The 24,119-nt window shown below is 41.2% G+C and overlaps 1 protein-coding gene across 2 annotated transcripts in view; it reads left to right on the top strand.

Annotated features, from left to right (window-relative positions):
* The first annotated feature begins 950 nt into the window (after positions 1–950).
* Positions 951–24,119, top strand: part of DCBLD1 (discoidin, CUB and LCCL domain containing 1) — a 69,051-nt gene continuing 45,882 nt past the window's right edge. The window contains exons 1-2 of one of the 2 annotated variants that reach the window (XM_023219013.2): positions 951–1,234; positions 22,837–23,049. In XM_023219013.2, the coding sequence (XP_023074781.2) occupies positions 982–1,234; positions 22,837–23,049 (466 nt within the window). In that variant the 5' untranslated portion in view covers positions 951–981. The remainder of the gene's footprint in view (positions 1,235–22,836; positions 23,050–24,119) is intronic. The other variant, XM_031935532.1, reaches the window with a different exon arrangement.

The following is a 24,119-nucleotide window of genomic DNA, read 5'->3' as shown; positions in this document are numbered from 1 at the left end:
AATAACCTTGTAATTCTCCACTCTCCGATCTGCCCTCCCCAAACCCTTCTCGGTAGGCAACTCCTCAGAGGATCACCGGGTGGAGTCCTTCTCCCTTCTGAACCTTCCGTGGCTGCTCACTGCTCCGAGGACCAAGTTAAACATCCTTGAGGTTGTTTAGCTGCACGCCCTGGCCCCTACTCTGTACAGTAGCTTCTACATCTGACCGTGCATCCACCTGTTCACCGTGCTTCAGTCACCTGGCCCTTTCCTCCTTCAGCTTCTTTGCACAACTGGTCTGTTTTGGCTCCTGCTTTCATCTCAGCTTTGGTGCCACATAGGCCTTTCCTAGCTGATTCCCGCCCTCACCCCCGTTACCCGCCATCTAATTAGAGCTCTCTAAATGTGCTTCAACAGCACCCTTCATGTCACTGATTGCAATTTGCATTGAATACTTGCCTGCTTATTTTTAACGTCTGCAAGTGCCACATGGGTTTAGCCCTGCTCCTGACAAGCACACTGCTGAACTGAGTAACTTTTGAATGAATGAATGAGTGAAGGTCCTACTTGGCACTGTCATCATCCTATCATCAAAATATTTCGAGTCCCTCGGTGTTGCTATCCTTGGCATGCCCATCCCCGCGGGCTGGCAAAACCCTGGAGGGGGCAGCCTTCCAAGGCATCGCCGCGGACTCAGCCCCTCCAGGAAGGACTCCCCCCGCACCACGCGGCGAGGGGCGGGTCCGGGGGCGAGGTGTCCTGCTGCCTAGCAGGTTCACGTGTACTGGTGCAGGTGGGGAGGAGGGGAAGGAAGGAGCGCAGCAGGGAGCGCCAGATACGTGGAGGGGAGCGCGGGCGGCGCCTGGCTCGCCTCCGGCCTCGCCGTCGGTCACTGCCTGGGAGCGCGACTTCCTCCTCTGGGGGCCGACGTGCGGGGCGGGGAGGGGAGGGGAGGGGCGGGGCGGGAGACGCCCCCGCAGGGCTGGGCTCAAAGCCGCCCCAATGGGATTCGGTGCGGGGCAGCGGCTGCGCCCCGTCCCGGCGCCGCGCTCGGCCGCGGAGGAGGCGGCGCGGCCCGGGCAGCTGTGGCGCGGGGTCCGTCGAGGGGAGGCCGAGCCTGCCGAGCTGGCGCCCAGCGGGGTCATGGTGCCCGGCGCCCGCGGCGGCGGCGCGCTGGCGCGGGCTGCCGGACCGGGCCTCCTGGCGCTGCTGCTCACGGTCTGCGCCCCGCTGCGGCTGCAGGCGGAGGAGCTGGGTGAGTGGAGCGCGTCCGGCTGGCGGCGGGACCCGGGGCGCCGGGACCCGGGGCGCCGGGGGCGGGTTGCGGGGCGGGCCGGGCCGGGCCTCGGAGGACGGAGCGCGGGAGGAAGTCGGCCTCGCTGCCTGCCACCCGCGGAGTCCGGCTCTGCCGGCGGGGCTGGGGGCGAAGTAGGTTACTGCATTACGTATCGCTCCCCCACCAAACTCCTTCCTTCCCCCAAAACCGGAGAATCAACCTGGCGTCTCTGCACTTTGTCTCTTCGCCGCCCCCCAGCCCATTTCACGTAGTTTCCAGACTTCCTGACTCTGCTGGCCCCTTGCGAAGTGACCTGACCCCGAGGGTCGCCTTAGGGGACAGCCGTGTTTAGGGCGGGTTCTCTCCAGCCGCCTTTTGACAAAGCCGCTCCGCTGCCGGCGCTGGGCCCTCCCCTCCCTGCCGCTGCTCCTCCCGCGCGGAGTTGGAATCCTGGCGTGTGCGTTCGGGGCTCGTGCGGAATGGCCGGGGCACGTTTGCCGAGGTTGGCCTTGGACGCGGGCGAGCAGGCGGTGCTGCCACCTCCTCCCGGGTGTCCTGCTGGCGCCGCAAGTTGGAATCCTGTGGCTTCCTGTGTATCTGAGCGGGTAGACTCAGCCAGGCTGCTTTTTCTCTGGAGCTGGTCTTTGACTTGGAGTTAGACCTAATTAACCCACAACCGAGTTTACACTCTATCTGTCCAGCAGATTAAAGCAGCAACCCCCTTAACCAGCCCTGGGTGTCCCTGTTTCATTCATCCTCATTAATTAGTGTTTTTTTTTTTTTTTTCTTTTTTTTTTCGTAGCAAGGGCCAGCTTTCTGCCGAGTTGTTTCAGTGTTTCCTCTCCTCCCTTGCTCCTGGCCCTATATGCCTGAGCTTATTTAATGGCTCTGAGTCTATCCAGAATACTTTGACAGCTCCCCCAGCCACCGTGCTTTCTGGTGAAACAACAATCAAGACTAAAACCGGTGCTGGCATTTTTTTTTTTCGCTGAACTATGCCTCCATTCTGAAACGTTGATACTCGAGATGTTGGTGGTGGTTCCTGAGTTTATGTGACATACCAGTTTGTTTAAAAAAACAAAATCCCCAAAACGCTGAAGTTATTTTGTTTCGTACTGTAGCACAGTACTAGGCAGACTGTAAAATTATAACAAGTACGTAAGATTTTGTTAAATGCGTAGGACTTTTATAATGGATGTTTTAAATTTTTTTTTTCCCTCAACTCACTGTTGAAGGTGCACCTTTAATACTGTATGTCTATGAGAATCATTCCAACAGTATGTTCCTGTACTAATCTGGCCAAAGCTGTCACTTAATCTTTCCCAATAAAGTTTTAGATTTTGTATGGTCATCCAGGCTGTTAACTGGGCACTTTGTGAGAACAGTTCTCTAGGAACAAGTGTGATTGCTTAGATTCTTTTTAAAAACTTATTATCATTATTATTATTTTTGAGACAGGGTCTCACTCTGTCGCCCAGGCTGCAATGCGGTGGCACCATCTCAGCTCACTGCAGCCCGAACCTCCTGGGCTCAAGCCATCCTCCCGCCTCAGCCTCCTGAGTAGCTGGGACTACAGGGGCATCCCACCACACCTGGCTAATTTTTGTATATTTTGTAGAGACAGGGTTTAGCTATATTACGCAGGCTGGTTTTGAACTCCTAAGCTCAAGTGATCCGCCCCCCGCCCCCCGGCCTCCCAAAGTGCTGGGACAACAGGCATGTGGTTGCTTAGAGTCTTACTGGGCTTCAAATCTGAAACTTTATCGCAGTTCCCTGATGGAAGACGATAGTATCATTGGAGTTTCCATGAAACATCCTGTATATTCAGGATGTTAAAAGAACCAGTGAAGGAGCTGGTATTCAATCACACACGAAGAGTAAAGCTTAGATTTGAGACATTTACTGAAACACATCTAGGAATTCCAGTGCTGATACTTCTTGAGTGAAATATCAATTACTTTTGAATATTATTTTTGAATATTTCTCACATCTGTGATTTTCCCAACTAGCACTTGGTCACTTATTTTTTGAGTTTTCATGGAGTTAAGCGTGCACACCTATTTTTAGATCTTGAGATATACTTTTGGCTATATAATTGGATGGTGGTCATAAATGATACTAGTGCTTTCAGTATTTAGGAGAGAGCAGCTTTGTCTGTTTTTGGCGAGAAGAAAATAGCAATTTTTGCATTTAAGTTTCATTGTTTTTGTAGTCAGCTTAGCCTGGTGCTTCCTGGTTCTCCCAAGCTTCCCAACCTATCTGAGCTCTCATCTCCCTGGAGATGTATAAAGTTCCCACCCCTTATTTTGAATCAAATTCTAGTGGGTGACGCTTGGGAATATACACTTTGAAAAAGTTACCTCAGGTAATTCTGATTCTAATCAGCTATGAGACCGTGAAAACATTTTATAATGTTAGGGTTGTAATAAAATGCTACCATCTGTGTTATAAGCAATTTCGTGTTAGACTTTTATTTATTGTGTGGTTTTAGGAAACAAATGCCATAATTTAACCTCAATGTTTATAAGCCTAATCAGTACAATTAATTAAATATTTTTGTGTCAGAGTCTGATGACCCCATAAAGCTATACTGGGTCCTTTGCAGGGCAACTGTTTGCCTATCTGGTGTTTTTCTTGAATTACATTATTAAAAAGGTGTCCACCCCTCCCATTGTTTGCAGCCAGCCAGGTCCCAGGCATTTGGCTTTAGTGGCCAGAGCTTGGGATTATTTCGGCTCCTTATGCCCTGTTCCTCTGGATCCACTTAACTAAAGGTACATATTTACATAGATTGTTTCACAGAATTTTGACCTTTGATAATAAGACATTAAGTTGATCATTAGTTTTTATTCAACTTGTATAAATTCAAAGGTTTGGATTTAGTCCAAATTTACTTTGACATAAATTTTTGTAGAATAAAATACCCTTCATTTGTGTAATGAATTTCTGCAACCTAAAACTCTCTGCTTCTCTGTCCACCACAAGATTTGCAAATGGTTATTAGCTCAAGTTTTCCCCCTTGTGATATAAATGAATCAAAATGAGCGCTTGACCTCTGAGGAAACTTCTAAGTGTAGATTCAAATCTTGCATACTTAAAAATTCTTCAAAACCCTCTGCCCAACTCTTAATTTGTTATTTAGAAGGTCTGCTGTTAAATCATCTGTCGTTTATTTTGGGTTAGACATAGGATCAACTGATAGATGATGTTTTAGGTGAGTGGCTTTTTCAGAAGTCAGCACAAGTTTATTCAGTCACCTTCTGTACCAGTGTGTGCACTTACCCTTCTCTTGTCTCATCTGGACAGCCAGCCTTGTAGACTCTAAGATCCTGAGGGCAGAGACTGGGACTATATAGTCTTCGTCTTCCTAGTATCTGACAAAGGTGGTCAGTGTTCCTTGAGTTGAACTGAACAATCTCTTTGTGTTTAAGATGTATTTTCAAATTACTTCCTAACTAGTGGAAACCAAGTAATAAAGAGCCTGCTGACATTCTTTATAAAGGTGTACATCTGCTGCTTCTACTAATTAATTTTGTTTATCAAGCCCAGCTCTCTTGGCATGCTTATTTCTATATGTAAGGATGCCTTTTAAATGAAAATACAGCAGAAAGAAGGGAACAAGCCAGCAGAACAATATGTACAATATCTTTTGGCTCTAGTAGATATAATTTGTACACTCAGAAACAGTAAGTTATATATTAATATTTCAGAGAGGAAAGAGGTTATATTGAAGAATTCATTAAACAAATCAAGTGATATGTTTAAAGCAGAATTTGAACTCTGAATAATGTCCCAAATGGCTTTTATTAACTTTTCATGTTACAATTTGAACCCTTTAACCTTGTGAAACTGCCACAGACTTGAAAATCATATTTAAAAAAAAACCACAACTTGGAAACAAGTAAGGCATCTGACATTTATGAGGAATTATGTCTTATTTTTAAGACACATGGGGGCATTAACTTAACTGCAGCATTTAGCAAAGGTTTTAGTTGTGTTAAAGCAGAAAAAAAAGTTCGTTCTGGGAAATATATCCCATGGCGTTTCAGAACTATTTCTATGTGTGTCTTAAAGCATGAAGTCAACTCTGTACATATTAGAGCAATTAGTTATTTTTCTTTATTAAAATAAATCAATAAATGTTAGCTATCTTAGTATTCATGACTGTTTATTACTATTGATTTGACAAATATTGAGACCTCTTGGTTCTGTCCCCTCTACTGCCCCCCTGACCTCATTCCCTGAAATGCTCCCCCATACTCAGGCCTCTAGCCTTTTTTTTTTTTTTTTTTCTTTCTGTTTCTCCAAAAGGACAGGCACCATTCTACTTCAGAACCTTTGCACATGCTGTTCTTTCTGCCTGGAATAGTCTTACCCCAAATATCCACAAAGCTTCCTCCTCCTTCAGTGTTTGTTTAGATGTCGCCGTCTCAGGGAGAACTTTCCTAACCACTTGAAACCCTGTCTTCATTCCCAGAACTCCATGTTCCCCTTCTTAGCTTTCAGTTTTATCTAGAGCAGGGATCCCTAAGCCCTGGGCCGCAGACTGGTACCTGTCAGGGGCCCGTCAGGAGCCGGGCCACACAGCAGGACGTGAGCAACAGGTGATGGAGCATTACCACCTGAGCTCGCCTCCTGTCAGATCAGCCAGGCATTAGATTCTCATTGGAGCTTGAACCCGATTGTGAACTGCATGTTTGAGGCATCCAGGTTGCCGTGCTCCTTATGAGAATCTAATGCCTGATGATCTGAGGTGGAATAGTTTCATCCTGAAACCGTCCCCCTCCAACCCAACCCCATAAATGGAAAAATTGTCCTTCACGAAACTGGTCTCTGTTGCCAACAAGGTTGGGGACCACTGCTCTGGAGCGCTTACCCTCTTCCAACAAAGTGTATAATTTACACTTTAAATTGTCTGCCTTCCTCCTACTAGAGTATAAGGTCCATGAGGAGTTTTGTGCCTTGAACAGTGACCATATTGGGAGCTCAATAGGGGATGGGGACTTAGTGAGGACGGGGTAAGAAGGCAGTGAAAACACGATTCCTGCCCTGTAAGACTCAAACCTCACTCTAGTTAAGAAATCAAAACTGGCCGGAGGTGGCTCACACCTATAATCCCAGCACTTTGGAAGGTTGAGGCAGACTTGAGCTCAGGAGTTTGAGACCAGCCTGGGCAACATAGCGAAAACCCATCTCTAGTGAAAATACAATAAAACTAGCCAGGTGTGGTGTCCTGTGGTCCCAGCTACTCGGGATACTGAGGTGGGAGGATCTCTTGAGCCCGGGAGACTGGTTGCAGTGAGCTGTGATTGGGCCACTGTATTCCAGCCTGGGTGACAGAGCAAGACCCAGTCTCAAATAAAAAGAAGAAATTAAAACCTGGACACAGCGAAGTAATGAAATTGTATGTCTAATCTAACGTTGAATGTAAAAGTCTGAAAGTATGTATGCAAAATAGAGAAATTCATTCTGGCATATTAGAAATTTGGCATTGAGGGTGAAGGGAAAAATAGAGCCAGAATTTCAGACTGTTTTTTTTCATTAGACCGAGGAGTAGTTTTGCTTTTTTGCAAACTGAGGCGTCACGTGGATGTCATCTTCCAGATGTTCATTGTCTGCTTTGTATATTAAAAAAATAGTTGTTTGCCTTACTGGGTGAGGGAGACTTAATTTATGGGAAAAATAAAACAAACCCATGTGATGACTTCTTACCCGATGTGGAAATAGAGTCATGACTGTGAGCCCTGGTATGCTGAATCTAGAACCAACTGCCAAACTTGCCTTTCAGTGGGAGTTGAAGAGGAGGGGTTTTGAGGGGTTGGAGGATAAGCATTGCAGGATTCCCTAACATCCATGAAAGCAGAGATAAATCTCAGCCTCTTCTTTCACCACTAGCACCCAGTACGGTGCCTGGCACATAGCTGGCTCCAGATAACTAGTTCCTGAGTCAGCGCATGAATGCTGTGGTTGAGGTTTGAAAGAATTGAAAGGAGGGTAATATTCACTACGTTATTTTAAACAGAAATTGTATATATGGCTACTGTGGAGCGTTAGGAAACACTGTGCATATATTTAAGAAAATAACTAGGCCAGGCGGGGCGGCTAACTCCTGTAATCCCAGCACTTTAGGAGGCTGAGGTGGACGGATCACTTGAGTCCAGGAGTTCCAGACCAGCCTGCGAAACATGGCGAAACTGCCGTCTCTACAAAAAATACAAAAAATTGCCGGGTGTGGTGGCACACGCCTGTAGTCCCAGCTACTCGGGAAGCTGATGTGGGAGGATCCCTTGAGCCTGGGAGGCGGCTGTTACAATGAGCTGTGATGGTGCCACCATACTCCAGCCTGGGCAACAGAGTGAGACCTTGTCTCAAAAAGAAAAAGGAAAAAGAAAATAACTAAATTCAACTCTGAAAAGAACCGGGAATCTCCGAGACCCTTTTACAGGCAACAGCAGGAAAACTGCCATGAGTGAGGGACTGGTAGTCTTGAGATTAGAGGGAGGAACAAATGATCCCCTGATTTAGACCAGGGGTCCCCTACGGTCTGCTAATGCTTACACATTTAGGGCATCGGGGCCTACTTCACCTCAAAGACTATTTGGGGACAGTGTCTAGGCATTTGTGACATCAGCACTGTGTTAAGCCATATTGTCGTGTGTAACTTTACTGTTTACTGCCATTTCTACTTGATTTATTAATCTCATTCTTATTAGCTGTTTCCTTAGGAGCTACACGCTGTGTAATAATACACCCAATATTTGCAGAAATGTCTTGTGTCTTGTATATAATTATATATGATTGCATTAGTCTGTTCTGTGTTGCTATGAGGGAATATCTGAGGCTGGGAAATTTATAAAGGAAATAGGTGTATTTGGCTCAAGTTTCTGCAGGCTGTACAGGCATAGCATAAGCACGTGGTTGGCCTCTGGTGAGGGCCTCAGGAAGCTTGCAGTCATGACAGAAGGAGAAGGAGAAGTGCGTGCATCACATAGTGAGAAACAGAGCAAGAGAGATGCTCTTGACCATCCAGCTCTTGTGTGAAGTAATAGCAAGAACTCACTCATCACCAAGGGGATGGTGCCAAGCTGTTCATGAGGGATCTGTCCCTGTGATCCAATACCTGTCACCAGGCTCCACCTCCAGCATTGGGGATCGTATTCCAACATGAGATCTGGAGGGGACAGAACATCCAAACCGTATCAACAATAATTTTACGCTAGGTAGATTTTTTTGTAGGAAAAGCTGCAAAGGATAATATTGAAATAAGGGAACAGCTTAAGCAGCTCTGTGTTACCCCCATACCACCTCCCTTTTAAAAATAGAGCTGTGGGCCGGTCGCGGTGGCTCAAGCCTGTAATCCCAGCACTTTGGGAGGCCGAGACGGGCGGATCAAGAGGTCAGGAGATCAAGACCATCCTGGCTAACACGGTGAAACCCCGTCTCTACTAAAAAATACAAAAAAAAAAACTAGCCGGGTGAGGTGGCAGCGCCTGTAGTCCCAGCTACTCGGGAGGCTGAGGCAGGAGAATGGTGTGAACCCGGGAGGCGGAGCTTGCAGTGAGCTGAGATCCGGCCACTGCACTCCAGCCTGGGCGACAGAGCCAGACTCCGTCTCAAAAAAAAAAATAGAGCTGTGCTCGAGCTTCTTTTTTAAAAAACAAAAAAGAATAAATTTCTCTTAGGTTGGAGCTTTCTTCCCTACTTTCCCAATGATCTTCCCTAATGCTTACCACGGAAGCAGAGTAGTTGTGAAACAAAGTAGGGTATCAATAAATAACATTGTCCTGATATATCATAATCTTGGAAAATGTTACACATGGAACCACTGAGGACATGTTTTGGTTCTATATATTTTTGTAAATACACACACACACACACACACACACACCTATAGCAAATACATGTGTGTACACACACATTTACTATTGTTTTTATTAAATATTGTGTAGACACAAAATTATAGACTGAATAAAGGTATAAAGAACAACAATAAAACTAATACCTGGGTCCCCCCTCTGCTGCCTAGTCTGTGTATGCTTTTATATTCTGCTTTTTTAAACCTATGTTTTATTGAAAGTTTTTGTTAGTTGGAAAAATTCCATCTTTGTATTTATTTTAGAATTTGCCTTGAAGTAAACCAAAAACTTATTTCTAAGTCATTTATTGTTATTGAGAAATGTCTAATGGGAAAGTGGAATTTTTGTCTGGGCAAACTTATAATCGATGTGTCTTGTCAATGTTTTTGTTTTGTTATTCAATTAACTCTTACTAAGGGAGTCAGAAATAATTAGCCTATTCATACTTTATTTGAGAAAAGCACATAAGTTTAAATATACTAAGTGTCAGAAAGTCAAGGTGTATTTTTTTATCCTTCTTTGTGAGATTCCTCATTTGTATTGAATGGATCAGGCTTGTTCATTGTTAGACTATTTGGAGTTTACCTTTGTTGAGACCCACATTAGTTTTTATAGTCAGCATCTTCAAACTCAAATGATAACTGCTATTGTGGCCTTTTTATTCAGTGTTCAACATATTTACATTTACTGAAAAAGAATAGTCTTTATTTTCTTTCATCACAAAATTAAAATCCTTGAAAACTAATATATGGCTCCATTTTTGCATTTGAGCACGTTTAGTGGCTGTGCTTAAAGGTGGTGTGTAAATGATTTTTATGAAGCACAGTATTCTTGAAAAACAAAGGAAAGAAAAACTTCATTTCACTATTATTTCTGACAGAAAACAAGACAAAAGGATATTAAAAGTGTGATGTCCAGTTAAATTTGAATTACCAAGGCATAAACTTTCCTACAGGGTAAATGGATAAACATCTAAGCGTTTGTTGCCTAACTTTTAAATGGCTGAGTGGATTTAATTCGGCCTTTTTATTGCTTTTCACAAAAGAAAGTTTGCCTCATATGAAAATGTGGTTGATTTCAGCCCAAAAGAGAAAACTGTAGAGACTTAATGACCCGTGGGACCACTGGAACTTGAGGTTCTATACTGAATGCTTCCATTCTGAGGATTTTAGAATGGAGGCTGCTTATTTTGAGAATAAAATGAACCAAAGTTTGCCCCCACCCCGCCCACCATTTTTTTGGGATCCCTGGAAAGCTCCGGGCTTTGCCAAGAGACTAAAATAGGAGATGGCCTATTGCAGATAGAGAAATGGCCCTGTACCTCCTGTTGCTGCCAGCTCAGAAGGGTCTACAAGTCTTTTGAGACTTCAAAATCTGTTAATAAACTAAAAATGTATTAAGGATTTCTTGACTTTTTTCCTATTTCATTTGAATCTCTAAATATTTTCTTGCATAGCCACAATGTAATGAGCACACCTAAGAACACTAATAGTTGTTCTTTAATATCATCTAATACTCAAGTCATATTCACATTTCCCAAGCTGTCCTAAACATGTCTTTTAACCTCTGGTTTGTACAAACAAGGATCCAAACAAGGTCTACATATTAGTTATTATGTCTCTTTAGTCACTTTTAATCTATCGCTGACCCCCACCCACATACTTTTTCTTTTCCTTCAAGGAAACCAGGTTCAGTTCTGTGACACAGCTCACATCCTAAAGTGTACTCACCACTTCAGAGTAGTTTATCTTTTACTTGGTGCACTATCCGTGTATTTCTGTATAAGCCCGAAATCTGACCTAACGACTGGATTAGATTCAGACTAAGTGTTTTTGGTAAAAGTACTCAAAGGTGCTATGTACTTCTAATTGTATCACAATAGGACGCATAAATTATTATTATTGTGATTATTGCTTCACTTTTAGTGATGCTCAGAATCACCAGTGACTTTAAGAAGTGATACATTGATCTCTCCATTATAAAACTGCCATTTCTCTATGACTTACAAGTAATTTTTGGAATGTTAGTTTCTTACTCAATAAAAGTCCTTCCCCATCAACAGTTCACTCGATGGTTTAAGCATCCAGTCACTGTTGTTGCTTGTCCAGTCTGGTTTTTCATATAGACAAATTTTAAACCTCTATCTTCATATGTATTTTGAATCGTTGTATGTTTTTTACATCGAATTTTTTTTTTTGATACGGAGTCTCGCTCTGTCCTCCGGGCTGCAGTGCAGTGGCCGGATCTCAGCTCACTGCAAGCTCCGCCTCCCGGGTTTATCTCCTGCCTCAGCCTCCCGAGTAGCTGGGACTACAGGCGCCGCCACCTCGCCCGGCTAGTTTTTTGTATTTTTTAGTAGAGACGGGGTTTCACCGTGTTCGCCGGGATGGTCTCAATCTCCTGACCTCGTGATCCGCCCCTCTCGGCCTCCCAAAGTGCTGGGATTACAGGCTTGAGCCACCGCACCCGGCCTTTACATCGAATTTAATCCCAACAATTCTGAGAGCTGTTGAGGGAACTGAGATTCAGAGAAACAATTATTTACCCAAGACACATTTACTTTGTGTGTCCGAAGTGGAACCCAGGCATATACCTTACAATTCTAAATGCCTTGAAATGGTTTCCTGCCCTTTGTCTCCAAGGATACCCATCATATGTTCCTATCCAGGGGAGAAAAAGAAAAGAAGTCATGGGGGAACACAGTTTGAGGGGGTTACTTATGCAATTAAGCCTGAAATTCACAGTCTTTGGTTTCTTAGAGGTGATCACATTTGCCATAGAAATACTAAGATTTTTTTAAGTCCCAGCTGGCAGCTAACCATTGCTTTTAGAGCATCGCAATACATCCAGCAGTGCAGAATATGGAATGTGCAAAAGTAGTACAATTTTCAGGACTGGACTGTGATATGAGTTTTATGAGATTTATTTTTTCTCTCTCATGTTTCATACCTTATTAGATGTATGATAAGATACCATCTGTCTCCCTACTGAGATTTGCTATTTTCTTGTCAGTAAACCTTGATTGCTTGTTCCCTGAATATGGTGCATAAATCTACGCTTGCACAAACCTTCTCATCCTATTTCTTTGTTTATTTTCCTCAGTATGCCCAAGTAATTCCTGAATTGACACTTTTATCCAGGTTTCAGAAATGTCATTTGGCTTAACTATAGATCCGGGAACTTATTGTCTGTCCTAGACATATAAATGAAATCTGGAGTGAAAATAAGTATCAGATACAGATGTGTTCCAATTGTAGGAATAGATATTAAAATTAAACCATAAACACTTTTATCTTGAGGATTTTCTTTCACTTTAAAAAATATTCATGGCAATAGACTATATCTTACAGGATCCAATAGAATAGTCACTAATAAGAGCTTTTTGGAAGTGTAGTATTTCCAGACCCTGCATTTTGACAAGATCCCCAGGTGATTCGTTTGCATACTGAAGTGTGAGAAGCAGCACTTTAATACACTGACACCTTCTTTTACAAAGCATCTTTGAGGAGCTAAGCGAAGTGAACAACCTTTGTTGGAAGTAAAATAGGCACCTCTCATTAGACCTTTCCGTTAACAGTCTAGTAAAGAGTGCTTCAATGATGAAAAGAAGGGGAGGATAGAACTTCTCATAACATAATTTTTACAAAAAAAAAAAAACCCTCCTCATTAAACATGACTATTTTTCTTATGTTAATTTTGAGACAAAAAGAGTATGACTACAAAAAACTAAATGTCAGTTATGCTGCTCAGCAGTAATGTGAGGTTGGACAATGTCTTAAATATCGCTACCTCAGTTTCGTCACCACTTAGGCAATAGTGGCCGTAGAGCATGTGATTCCATTCCATTGTCTTTGAAGTCAGACTAGTTTCAGGTTAGGATCTGATCCCAGCCCAGCCACATGGGCTGAGTTACTCTGCATCTCAGAGCCTTGACTCCTTCATACACAGAATAGAGATAGTAAGAGGGATGTGTGGTGAAGAAGGGTATTGTGGACTTCAGTTTTGTTGTATAGGAGATGTCCTATCTTACAAGCTACTGGGTATACACTTTGATGTTTGTGAAATTACTCTTTGTATATGTATATCTATATCTATATATATGTGTGTGTGTATATAAATGTGAAATAATTTGTAATCAATTTTTAAAAACTATCATCATCAGATATGGTTGTCATGAAGGCTAAATAAGGTAATATAAAGTCCTTAGAACACTGTATCTGCTACTTTTTACAATGAATTTCTGGTAAATGCTAGTTTTTAGTAAGGGCCCTTTCATCATTTTATTTTTTTCCTTTCCCAGTTTTAAAAAAACTATTATCTGTGAAAGTGAAGACTCACATCTATGTGCAAAGGAGAAATGTTTACAGTTTTAATTTATAAAACTCAGTTTAACTTTGTCTTTACTTGGTAATATTGGATTTTCTGGACTCCATAGAGAAAAGTCAGTATCAGTTTTATACTTTATCTGAATACTGGCAGTATGCATATTTAACATGAAACCAAGGTTAGAAAGATAGCATGTTTTAGTGGCGGGAAAGATTTCTTGACTTACCTTCAGCTGAAGCAGTGGCAGCTTGGATATTACATCAACATCCTGACATTAGTAACAAAGGTCAGCAGCCTCTTTTCTCTGACTTCCTTATTCTAAGCATCTATTGAACAGAGATAAAACAGTTCTCTTAGAATTGTTTTGCTGTACAAACAAGTTTTTTTTTCTTAAAAGTCTTCTTTGAAATTAAGAAACTTCTCTTAACCAGTGTGTCCAATTCGTTGTAGATGCCCACAAAGCACTTATAACTTAATAACAACAGTGGGAAAAGTCTTGCTTTTGAATCGAGTCACATAATATAATTTCAGTACCATTTTTAGAACCCCGGAGGCCAGAGTCCACTTCTCCACATAAGATCTTTAATCCCAGAAGCCCTATCATAGGACGTCTCTGTGTGTCCCACTTGCGAGAGTCTAACCCAGGAGTTCACCAGTATGTCTCACAGAACCCTACTCCCAGGAGATGCCCCAAGAGGAAAGAGTTTTCTGGGAAATGCTGTAAACTGCAACATGCATCAGAGCTTCGCTGTGCATTCTAAGGGCTTTGAGATGTTCTGTGGTAAAGAAAAAGGTGGGATTCTGCAAGCTTACTGACCTTGCAGCTCTTTTGAGGAGGGTGAGGGCATAACCTCCTGGTGAACCGCCCAGACTAGTACCACAGTGTCTACTTCAGGACATGCTGACATAGCAGTAAGTGGGCATTAGATAAATACTGGGAAATGCATTCTAATTAGACTTTCTCAGCCGATGAAAGCACACGCACACAGCCTCATTCATCTTCACCACACCCAGTTATGGTTGGTAATTTTACAGATGAGGAAAATTGATACACACTAGATGGGGGATTTCTTAGGATCATACAGCCAATGGGTAATGGCATTTGGACAAAGTCAGCTAATTCAAAGCAATATTTTTGATACTTTAATAATGTGTAGAATTTTAAGATAAAAGTAGTAGCAGTGAATATATTGAACTTTTACTATAAGGTTGCCTCTTTGCTTGATACTTTGCTTTTATTAGCATTCTCCCTTTTAACGCTCATGAAATTGGGCACTATTGTCTTTATATTGCGGATGACGGAATTCAGTTTTACCTTAGAGAGGTAAAAAGACTCACCCAAGGCCACAAAACCAGTGTTAGACAGGGCTGTGCCAGAATCCAGGTTGTAACCATTATGCTCTGTCACCTCCCAAGTATATGGAAATAATTTATGAATTAGGAAATGATAGGTGTGTCAACTCTCCTCCCCCACATCCACAAGCCTTCTACTAATCTTCTGCTTTTCAGCAGAAGTCTGAAGACTGGAGAGTGACCAAGAACTGCAGTGTTAACTGATTTTACGTATAGCACATTAAAGAATAGCATTGGGTAGATTTGGGGATTTTTTTCCATTGGTAGCAAATTATGAATCTTTTAAATATTTTAACATGGTAATCATCGATGTCTTTGGACACTGATGGAAGTAACCCCACATTATTTAGGGAATCAGAGAGGAGTCATAGATAGGACCTCTTGAAATGATTTGATTCATTTTCATACATTCAGATTGATTTATTTTAAGTGATACTTTTAGCTGATAGGAATGTTGAAAGTTTCCACGGAGAGACTTTTGACACATTCCTTGTGTTTCCTTTTATTTTACTTTCAAATGTTTCATATGCTGAGTCAACAGCATTATCAACCTCATTAGATCACTAGTCATATCATTAGCATCTATTTTATATGTGGTGAGAATAAAGTTGAAAGAGATTGTCAGTTTTATAAAACATGGCCATGTGTTTCTAGTCTATAGCTGTAACTTCTTTCAGCATAGTATTATCTGTATTCCTTTCAGAAAAACTAAATATTTTGAATAATTATTTGGTTTTTTCATTACAAGTTCTGTTTTGCCTTTGTTCATTCTCACATAGCAACTGAGGCCCTTTTGCCCCTGTTTTTCTTTTGCTTCCGGCAGCATACAAGGTAAAAAGCTAAGCACAATTGAAGAAGAGCAAAGTTTCTAAGGCTGAGAATGGAATTAATGATACCTTGGAAAATCGGTTTGCCCTACCATCAGACAAAACTCTGTAATAACTGCAGGCTGTCCTTTGTGGTTGAAAAGATTGTAGTCATCAAGAGCTCACTTGATCTTAGACATGGGAAGAAATTTTCTCACACCCACACATGGATGATTGTATATGTGTTGAGACTTGTTGTAACTTGAATATTAGAAGAGCAAGGATACAACTAATGAAATCATGTTTCTAGAAATGGTTTTACTCTTGTGATATTTTAGAGCACTCTTTCCCAAGTTGCAGGTTGAGACCCATTAATAGGTGATGAAATCACTTCAGTGGGCACAACCAGTATGCTTTAACAAAAACAAAAATGAAGCCTAATAGAATAGGAAATAATCACAGTGCATTACATGTAATAAAATAATTGTATCACTTAATTTTTGTTCATTGTTTATGCATGTGTATGCATATGTGATTACTTGGGGTGTGATAAAAAAAAATCTGTGTTCTAACTATAGGCCATAATAATAATTTTTTTAAAAAGCTTGAGTTTTCTGTCTTACTCTAGGGACTAGTTAATAATCAATCTAAAAAGTATAATTGCACTATTCATTTTACTCCACCCAAATCATTCTCCAAGAAGTACAATTCAGTTACAAGTTTTCTTTTAAAGTCTAATCATGCTTTTTAGTATTGCAGAACTTAGTCCATACCAGGTATATCTTATTTTTTGCTTTTCTTTTAGTGGAACATGATTTCTTATCAAAGGGAAGTAGTCTTTTAGGGAAGTTATTGTTTTCCTTTCGTAGTGGATGGAATTAAAGTAGACTAAATAAAGGATTGGCTTGTGTATACAGGCATCTAGGATTTGTTCTAAGCTTATTTAGAAAGTAGCATTATATCCACAATTCCTGAATAGCCGATGTTAAAGGCTAAAAGGTAGAGACCTATTTATTAATTTCAGGCATTTGGAGAATAGAGACTGAGTCCATATCTCTGTATTTGTACATGTCAAGTTAGTCTCAATAATTTGCTTGTTAATATATGTTTCTCCTCCTGACTGTGGACTTCTTGAAGTGAGAACTACAGTATACTATGTTCCTAGTTGTTTGTTTCCTGAAATTTTAATGACAGTCCGAGACTTCTTCCTATCTGTATTATGAGGCTAATGTTGAAAGTAGCCTTTAGTGTTACAAAGAATGTTAGGTGAACTTGGTAGGGTTAATTATATTATTTTTCTGCTTTATATGTATTCATATTATGGAAAATTTAGAAGATAAATGTATAAATAAAATGAAAATCACTTGTAAACTTATACCATAGAAGTAAACACTTTAAATATTACATATCTATACGTGTACAATATATTCTGTTTTAAAGTGTTTTTATGTCAAATATTCTTCTAAAACATGAGTAACTTCCTTAACTTCATGTTGCTTGGAGATATCAGGCTATTCTTTTCTAATTTAGATTGTTTCCAAATGTTCAGAATTAAAATCTGTATACTTAAATTCTATACATAGATCACTTTGGGAGTTCTAAAATATTCATGAATACTTGCGCCTTTTTACAGAATCTAAGCTTCATATATCCAGTTTTATTCTTGTAAATTGTTTTGAGGAAGTGGTGGTCAGTGTCACACACCAGCTGTGGCTCCAAACAGACACCAGGATTTAGGCCCATTACAGAGAGACCACCCTGCAAGTATTCTATAGTCCAGAGGAGCTTTCAGTCTAGAAGAGGAGGAAATGATACTTAGTTTAGTCATCATGTGCTTTGGCAAGAAATTACAGTCGAAAGGAAGGAACAGATAAACATTGTTTAGTAGCCACTTTGAAGAGTGGTCAAATTCCGTATGGCAAAACTTCCTCCTCCCGTTTTCATTGCCCGTTCCCCCTATTTTGGTGTTAGATAGGTGGCACTTTACTGTGTCACTGCCCACAACCCTACTTGGAGTTTAGCCATAAGACCATGGTTTTATTTTTTTCCCTTAAAGATGGATCTTTATTTCTTTTAATTTTTAATATTTTAATTTAATATTTCTTTTAATTTTTAATTTTTAATTTTAATATTCTTAGAACCGTGAGCCCTCATCATTCAACCCTAGCAACCGTCAACATTTCTCCATATTTTTTCATTTATTCTGCTTCTCCCCTTTTTTTCCAGGTATTTTAAGACAAATCCTAGACCTTATGTCATTTCAGCCCTACATATGTCAGTAGGCATCCCTCAAAAAAATGGCATTTTCTTATGTAGCCTCAATACTATTATCTCACCTAATAAAATTAATAATTATCTGAAATTATTTAATATCCCAATTATCTATTTAAAAGATTTTATAAGGTTGGTTTTTCAAATCAGGATTCAAGTAAGTCTCACTTAATTGTTATGGCACATAAGTGTCTTTTAAATCTAAAATAAACACTTCTTTGTGTGTGCCTCTTCATTTAATTCAATCCTGAAGAAACTAGGTCAACTGTATTTCATAGAGATCTTTTTATTGCAGATCTGTTTAAATGCTTTAATTTAAAAAAATTTAGGCCAGGTGCAGTGGCACACACCTGTAATCCCAGCATTTTGGGAGGCCAAGGCGAGAGGATCGCTTGAGTCTAGGAGTTCCGGACCAGCCTGGGCAGCATGGTGTAGCCCCCGTCTCTACCGAAAAAAAAAACAATCAGCTGAGTGTGGTGGTGTGCGCCTGTAGTTCCAGCTACTTGGAAGGCTGAAGTGGGAAGATTGCTTGAGCCCCAGAGGTCGAGGGTGCAGGGAGCAGTGATCGTGCCACTGCATTCCAGCCTGGGTAACAGAATGAGACCCTGTCTCAAAAAAAAAAAAAAAAAAAAAAAAAAAGAGAGAGGAAAAAGCATACAGGATAACAAAATACGAAGAGTATAAAAAAGTATAAAATAGAAAATGTAAAAGCCTCCTCATTTCCATCCCCAGCCAGGCAAACTTGATTGACATTCTTTTTCCAATTCTTTAATTAGCCTTTTTATTTTCAGATCATTTTAGATCACATGCAATTGGAAGAACTAACACAGAGATACTGTATACCTTTTACCCAGTTTCCCTCAATTATAACATCTTTGCAAACTACAATACCATATCGCAACCAGGATACTGACATTGATACATAAGACAAAGAAGGTAAACTAATAGATTTTTAAGTAACTTTTGTCTTCTTTGTCAGTGATTGTCAATTAGAGAGTCAGGCTATGAGAGGTAGGCTACCTGAGTGTCAGAATGAAGTCATAAGAATAATGCTTCTCCCCATCTCTACTAAAAATATAATTAGCTGGGCACGGTGGTGCCTGCCTGTAATCCCAGCTACTCAGGAGGCTGAGGCAGGAGAATCACTTGAACCTAGGAGGCAGAGGTTACCGTGAGACGAGATTGCACCATTGCACTCCAGCCTGGGCAACAAGAGTGAAAATCCATCTCAAAAATAAATAAATAATGCTTCTCTATTGGTTTTCATGTGTATGCATCTCCCTTCTTCAACACATGACATTGTAGGCATTTTGTCTCCCTAGCAGTTTTTCATTTTACCCTTTGGCGTCTTTCTACCTAATCCTTTGAAATCACCCAAACTGTGGGAAATTCGTGATGTGGTTAATACCCATGGAATAAACTTATTATATTAGTCTTGCCACAGAAAACTCCATAAATAGTCTACTTCCATAGGTTAGAGTGATATTAGAACTTCTGATGACAGTTTGCTTTTTAATAAATTAGGACTCAGCACTTATTTTGCAATTTAGGTCTTTGGCAGAACAAAGACTCATGGGGTTTTGTTCTGATAGTTAATGGAAGAGAGAAATTTTCCCAAGGAAGTACAGATCCCCAGGCAAAGTAACGATGGAAATGTTGATGATTTGAACTTGCCTGCATTGTGCCAGCATTGCTGGGTAAAGAAGTTTCCTCTTGGGCCTTAGAGTGGAAGTGGTGGAAGAGAAATATAATTACAGGGCTGAATAAAAGTGATACCCTGGCCGGGTGCAGTGGCTCACGCCTGTAATCCTAGCACTTTGGGAGGCTGAGGTGGGCGGATCACAAGGTCAGGAGATGGAGACCATCCTGGCTAACACAGTGAAACCCCGTCTCTACTAAAAATACAAAAAATTAGTCGGGCATGGTGGCGGGCGCCTGTAATCCCAGCTACTCAGGAGGCTGAGGCAGGAGAATGGCGTGAACCCGGGAGGCAGAGGTTTCAGTGAGCCGAGATCCTGCCACTGCACTCCAGCCTGGGGGACAGAGCGAGACTCCATCTCAAAGAAAAAAGTGACACCCTAAGATTTTCCCTTGCTGACACGTTACTTTAAAAAAATAAAATTTAGAATATGATAGTCACATGTAGGTTGATTCATATAATTGCTCCTTATTTTATTTAACTGTGTTTTCTGGAAAAAAAGTTTTTCTCTTCTTTTATGAAAGGAGAATTTCATAGTCCTAAGAAAAGTGACATTTAAATATTTGACCAGGAGATTTCTTGGTGGCCTGGAGAGGTTGTGTGGTGTTTATATTTAGATGCATATTTGTTTGTACTAATTACCCTAGGATTGCTTTATGGGGGTGCTCAAAATAAATGCCTACAAAGGTAGGGCAGGTAATACAAGTGAGTAACAAGGACCTGGTGAAGGACTAAGGTGTTTGGCTCCTTTCAAGGGACAGCCACTGTATCATTAGCCCTGTGAGAATGCCCGATCATGTGGTTGCCACGTCTTTCAGTTGTTGTTGTTGTTGTTGTTGTTATTGTTGTTGTTGTTGAGATGGAATCTCACTCTGTCACCCAGGCTGGAGTGCAGTGGCGTGATCTCAGCTCACTGCAACCTCTGCCTCCTGGGTTCAAGCGATTCTCCAGCCTCAGCTTCCCAAGTAACTGAGATTACAGGCTTGCGCTACCATGCCTGGCTAATTTTTGTATTTTTAGTAGACACAGGGTTTCACCATGTTGGCCAGGCTGGTCTCGAACTCCTGACTTCCGGCGATTTGCCCACCTTGGCCTCCCAAAATGCTGGGATTACAGGCATGAACCACCACTCACAGTTTGTCCTTCAGTTTTAAAGAGAAACTATAAATTGTATTTTTTATTAAAGCCCTTTAAAGCTGACAAATAATTCAGATGTTAAATCAAAGCCCTGTGCACTGTGTGCTCCTGCACAGTATGCTTTTCTCGAGTATCATTTTCATTTAATTCTTGGCAATTTTATGTTTACCAACTGCCAGGGAGCCCAAGGAATTTAGCTGTCACCTCAAACTTAACCAAACTTACAACCTTTATCCCTAAACCTACTCCCTCTCCGGACTCTTTTTGCTATTTATATTGGCCTCAGTGTTCCAATCATTTCTGGACTGAACAAGGCCTTGGTGTTTTTTCTTCTCTTGTCCTTCCCACTATAATTCCCCAAAACCTGAGTCTGTTGATTTTGTCTCAAGAATTTCCCTGTTTTCTGTTCTCTTCCTTCCTGTTCCAGCTACCCCCATTGCTAGCCCGCCTACTGCTTCTCTGATCCAGATTCTGTCCCCATTCTAGTTCCTGTAGCATTGTCCAGCCAGGTTGATCATCTTTTTCTATTACCTCTTTTGTTATCTTCCTACTCCAAAAATTCTATGTATCCTTGTTGCCTACCATGTCAATTTCACTCATTCTGCCTAGATCTCAGGGCTTCATAGTAGTTTTATCTTGGCTGTCTAAATTTCCCCCCGGCACTCCTTAACCCATTGGTCCATTAAGCCAACTCTACTTCCCCAATTCAGCCTCCTTTCAGGGGCTGCCAGGAATCTTGTGGGAGTTTCTGGATAATGGGTAGATCCTTTCCCTAGGCCTTGGCTGTTGAGATGACATGGATTCTGGAGTTTTTAATTTTTTTTTTTTTTTTAAATTAACTTCTATTACCATTTGGCCCCGACACCTCAAGGCAAGAAGGAAGTGGAATAAAGGAAGACTCCAGGTGTATCCAACTCTAATTGGGTTAGAGGCTGGGAGGGGAAGAAGGCTGCTTTGAAGTCCTCAGATTCCCAGTATACCCAAGTTGAGGCTTCTCCATCAGAGACTTTGGGATGGAGAGGTCTTATTTTACTACCTTTGAGAGTTCCTACTTCAGCAGCTTTCTGCTTCTCTCCCTCCAGCTGAGACCAGAAATTTTTGCTTTGAAACGTGAAGCTATACTAACCACAGGCATTTTGCAACCTAAATGCAGCGTATGCTCATTCTCCTCGCAGCCCACCTAGTTGTGCATGTCCTTAGATAGTTGTGTGATCGACTTGGCCACTTTAATCAACTAGAACAACTTGTAGGTTAATAGGTGAACTTCCCTATTCAGAAAAGTCTTCAGATAATGTCTTGTTTTGATGAAATGCTGGTAATTTGCTGAAACATTCTTTCTTGCCTCTCTCCTTTGCATTTTGTTTAGACCCCTGATGTATATAACACATAGCACCTAGAATTATAGTTATCTGAATGTGTGACTATTTGCCATTTTACTCTGAGTTCTATGAGGTAGCAAGGTGCTGCTTTTGGGTTCCCAGCTTTTAACACCATGTCTGGTTATGAAAAGCACTCAACAGAGTAGATCCTTGACATTTTCTGATTGTACATCCCAAGTCTGTGAGGAACCTTAGAATCTGTGACTGTCGTTAACTACGACATACATTTCAAATGATTATTAGGCCCAGTCCCCAACTAAATAACTTGCAGCTAAACCGAATTATGTCAGCTTAAGCCTCAGATTCTAACAGGAGCATTTTCTGTACTTTATCTCATTTAATCAGCACAACCACCTTCTACAGAGAATAATATTTTTTCTCCATTGTGAATTATTATATGACATCGACTTTGGGAGTGGCTTGGCAAATGCATGCAAGGCCTGCTGAGCAAGTTTGGATGGGTGAATAGATAGATTATTAGAAAAAAATAATGATTAAATGATTTGTTTCCTAACGGCTTTCCATTCTGATATGTGAAACATTTTGATCAACAAGAAGATAAAACTGGAAAACAAGAGATGAAATAACAATAGATACTGTTTAATAATTCAATCTTCTTTTTTGTTTTTTGGTTTTCCTTCTCCCCCCAAACAGTAAAATACATAACTTGGAGATTGTACTGGACTCTCAGTCCTCAGTAAGAATTAATTACCCTTTCTTATTTTATTCTCCCCCCGCTTTTTTTCTTTACCAGGTGATGGCTGTGGACACCTAGTGACTTATCAGGATAGTGGTACAATGACATCTAAGAATTATCCCGGGACCTACCCCAATCACACTGTTTGCGAAAAGACAATTACAGTACCAAAGGGGAAAAGACTGATCCTGAGGTTGGGAGATTTGGATATCGAATCCCAGACCTGTGCTTCTGACTATCTTCTCTTCACCAGCTCTTCAGATCAATATGGTAAGAAAAGAGACCTGGGTTTCTCTGGGAATCAAAATTTTCAATATTTGCAGAGAAGGGCAAGTAGTGTGTTAATGAACACTATATCCCGAGAAGATTAGAAGAGAAACTTGCTTGTGTAAGCTCTTGGGGGGAACTTAGAAGAATACATTTGCTTCATAAGCTGAAACAGCAAAAGACATCTAAGGAGATGTGAACCTTGTGTGTGTCTCAGAACCTTTGTTTGAGTGTCAGGGCTGTTGGGGAGAGAATTGGAGATACGTGACATTTGGTAAACCATCTACAGTTCATTATTCACTTGACAAATATTTATTGAATAGAACAGTGACTGTGTTTCAGGTACTCTGTCAGGAACTGGGATGTAACAGTGAAAAAACAAAGTTCCTCTATGAAACTTGCATCTGCGCGGAGAGGAAGGCAGAAAATAAGCAAATGCATCTGTAGTATGAGAGATGGTGAGAAAGAAAAGAAATAACGAAAACTAAGGCATGCAAAGGTGACGTAGAGCCTGCCTTTGTTTTTGTGCCACTTCCAATGGGATGGTAGGGAGGCATCATCAGTAAGTGGACATTTGAGCAGAGACCCAAAATGAGGTAAGGGAATGGACTGTTTAGGTATGACTGGGTTCAGAGTTTTCTGGGGAAGAAAACAGCAAGTGCAAAGGTCAGTTTCCTAAGTAGCCTTTGAAATTTAGTGTTTTGTGCTTTGAGATGTGCTGTTAGCCCACTGGAACCTGAAATCACAGTCACAATGGCCCTTTTTGATCCTGAGCCCAAGGAAATTGGGCAGTTTGAAAACGATAACAAGATCTTGCATACATTCTTTTGAGTATAGAGATTTTGTGAAATTCTCTGTGCACACAACTTTAAAAATGATACAAGTTTTAGGTAAAATCCTGTCTGCCTGCTAGCTCTACTGATAATTTCTCAAACACTCACAGCTTTCTCACCTGTCTTGACCTTTGCACCCAGAGTTGCTTCCTCACTCCTGCTGCCTCTTGCTACAGTTTAGAAGCCCAGACAAGCCCTGTGATGATTCAGAGATCTAAACCAGCTCCCATGGGATAAAAA

The sequence above is a fragment of the Piliocolobus tephrosceles genome, chromosome 5 (genome assembly GCF_002776525.5).
Source record: "Piliocolobus tephrosceles isolate RC106 chromosome 5, ASM277652v3, whole genome shotgun sequence".
Taxonomy (NCBI): domain Eukaryota; kingdom Metazoa; phylum Chordata; class Mammalia; order Primates; family Cercopithecidae; genus Piliocolobus; species Piliocolobus tephrosceles.
This window is presented reverse-complemented; position numbering and strand designations above follow the sequence as displayed.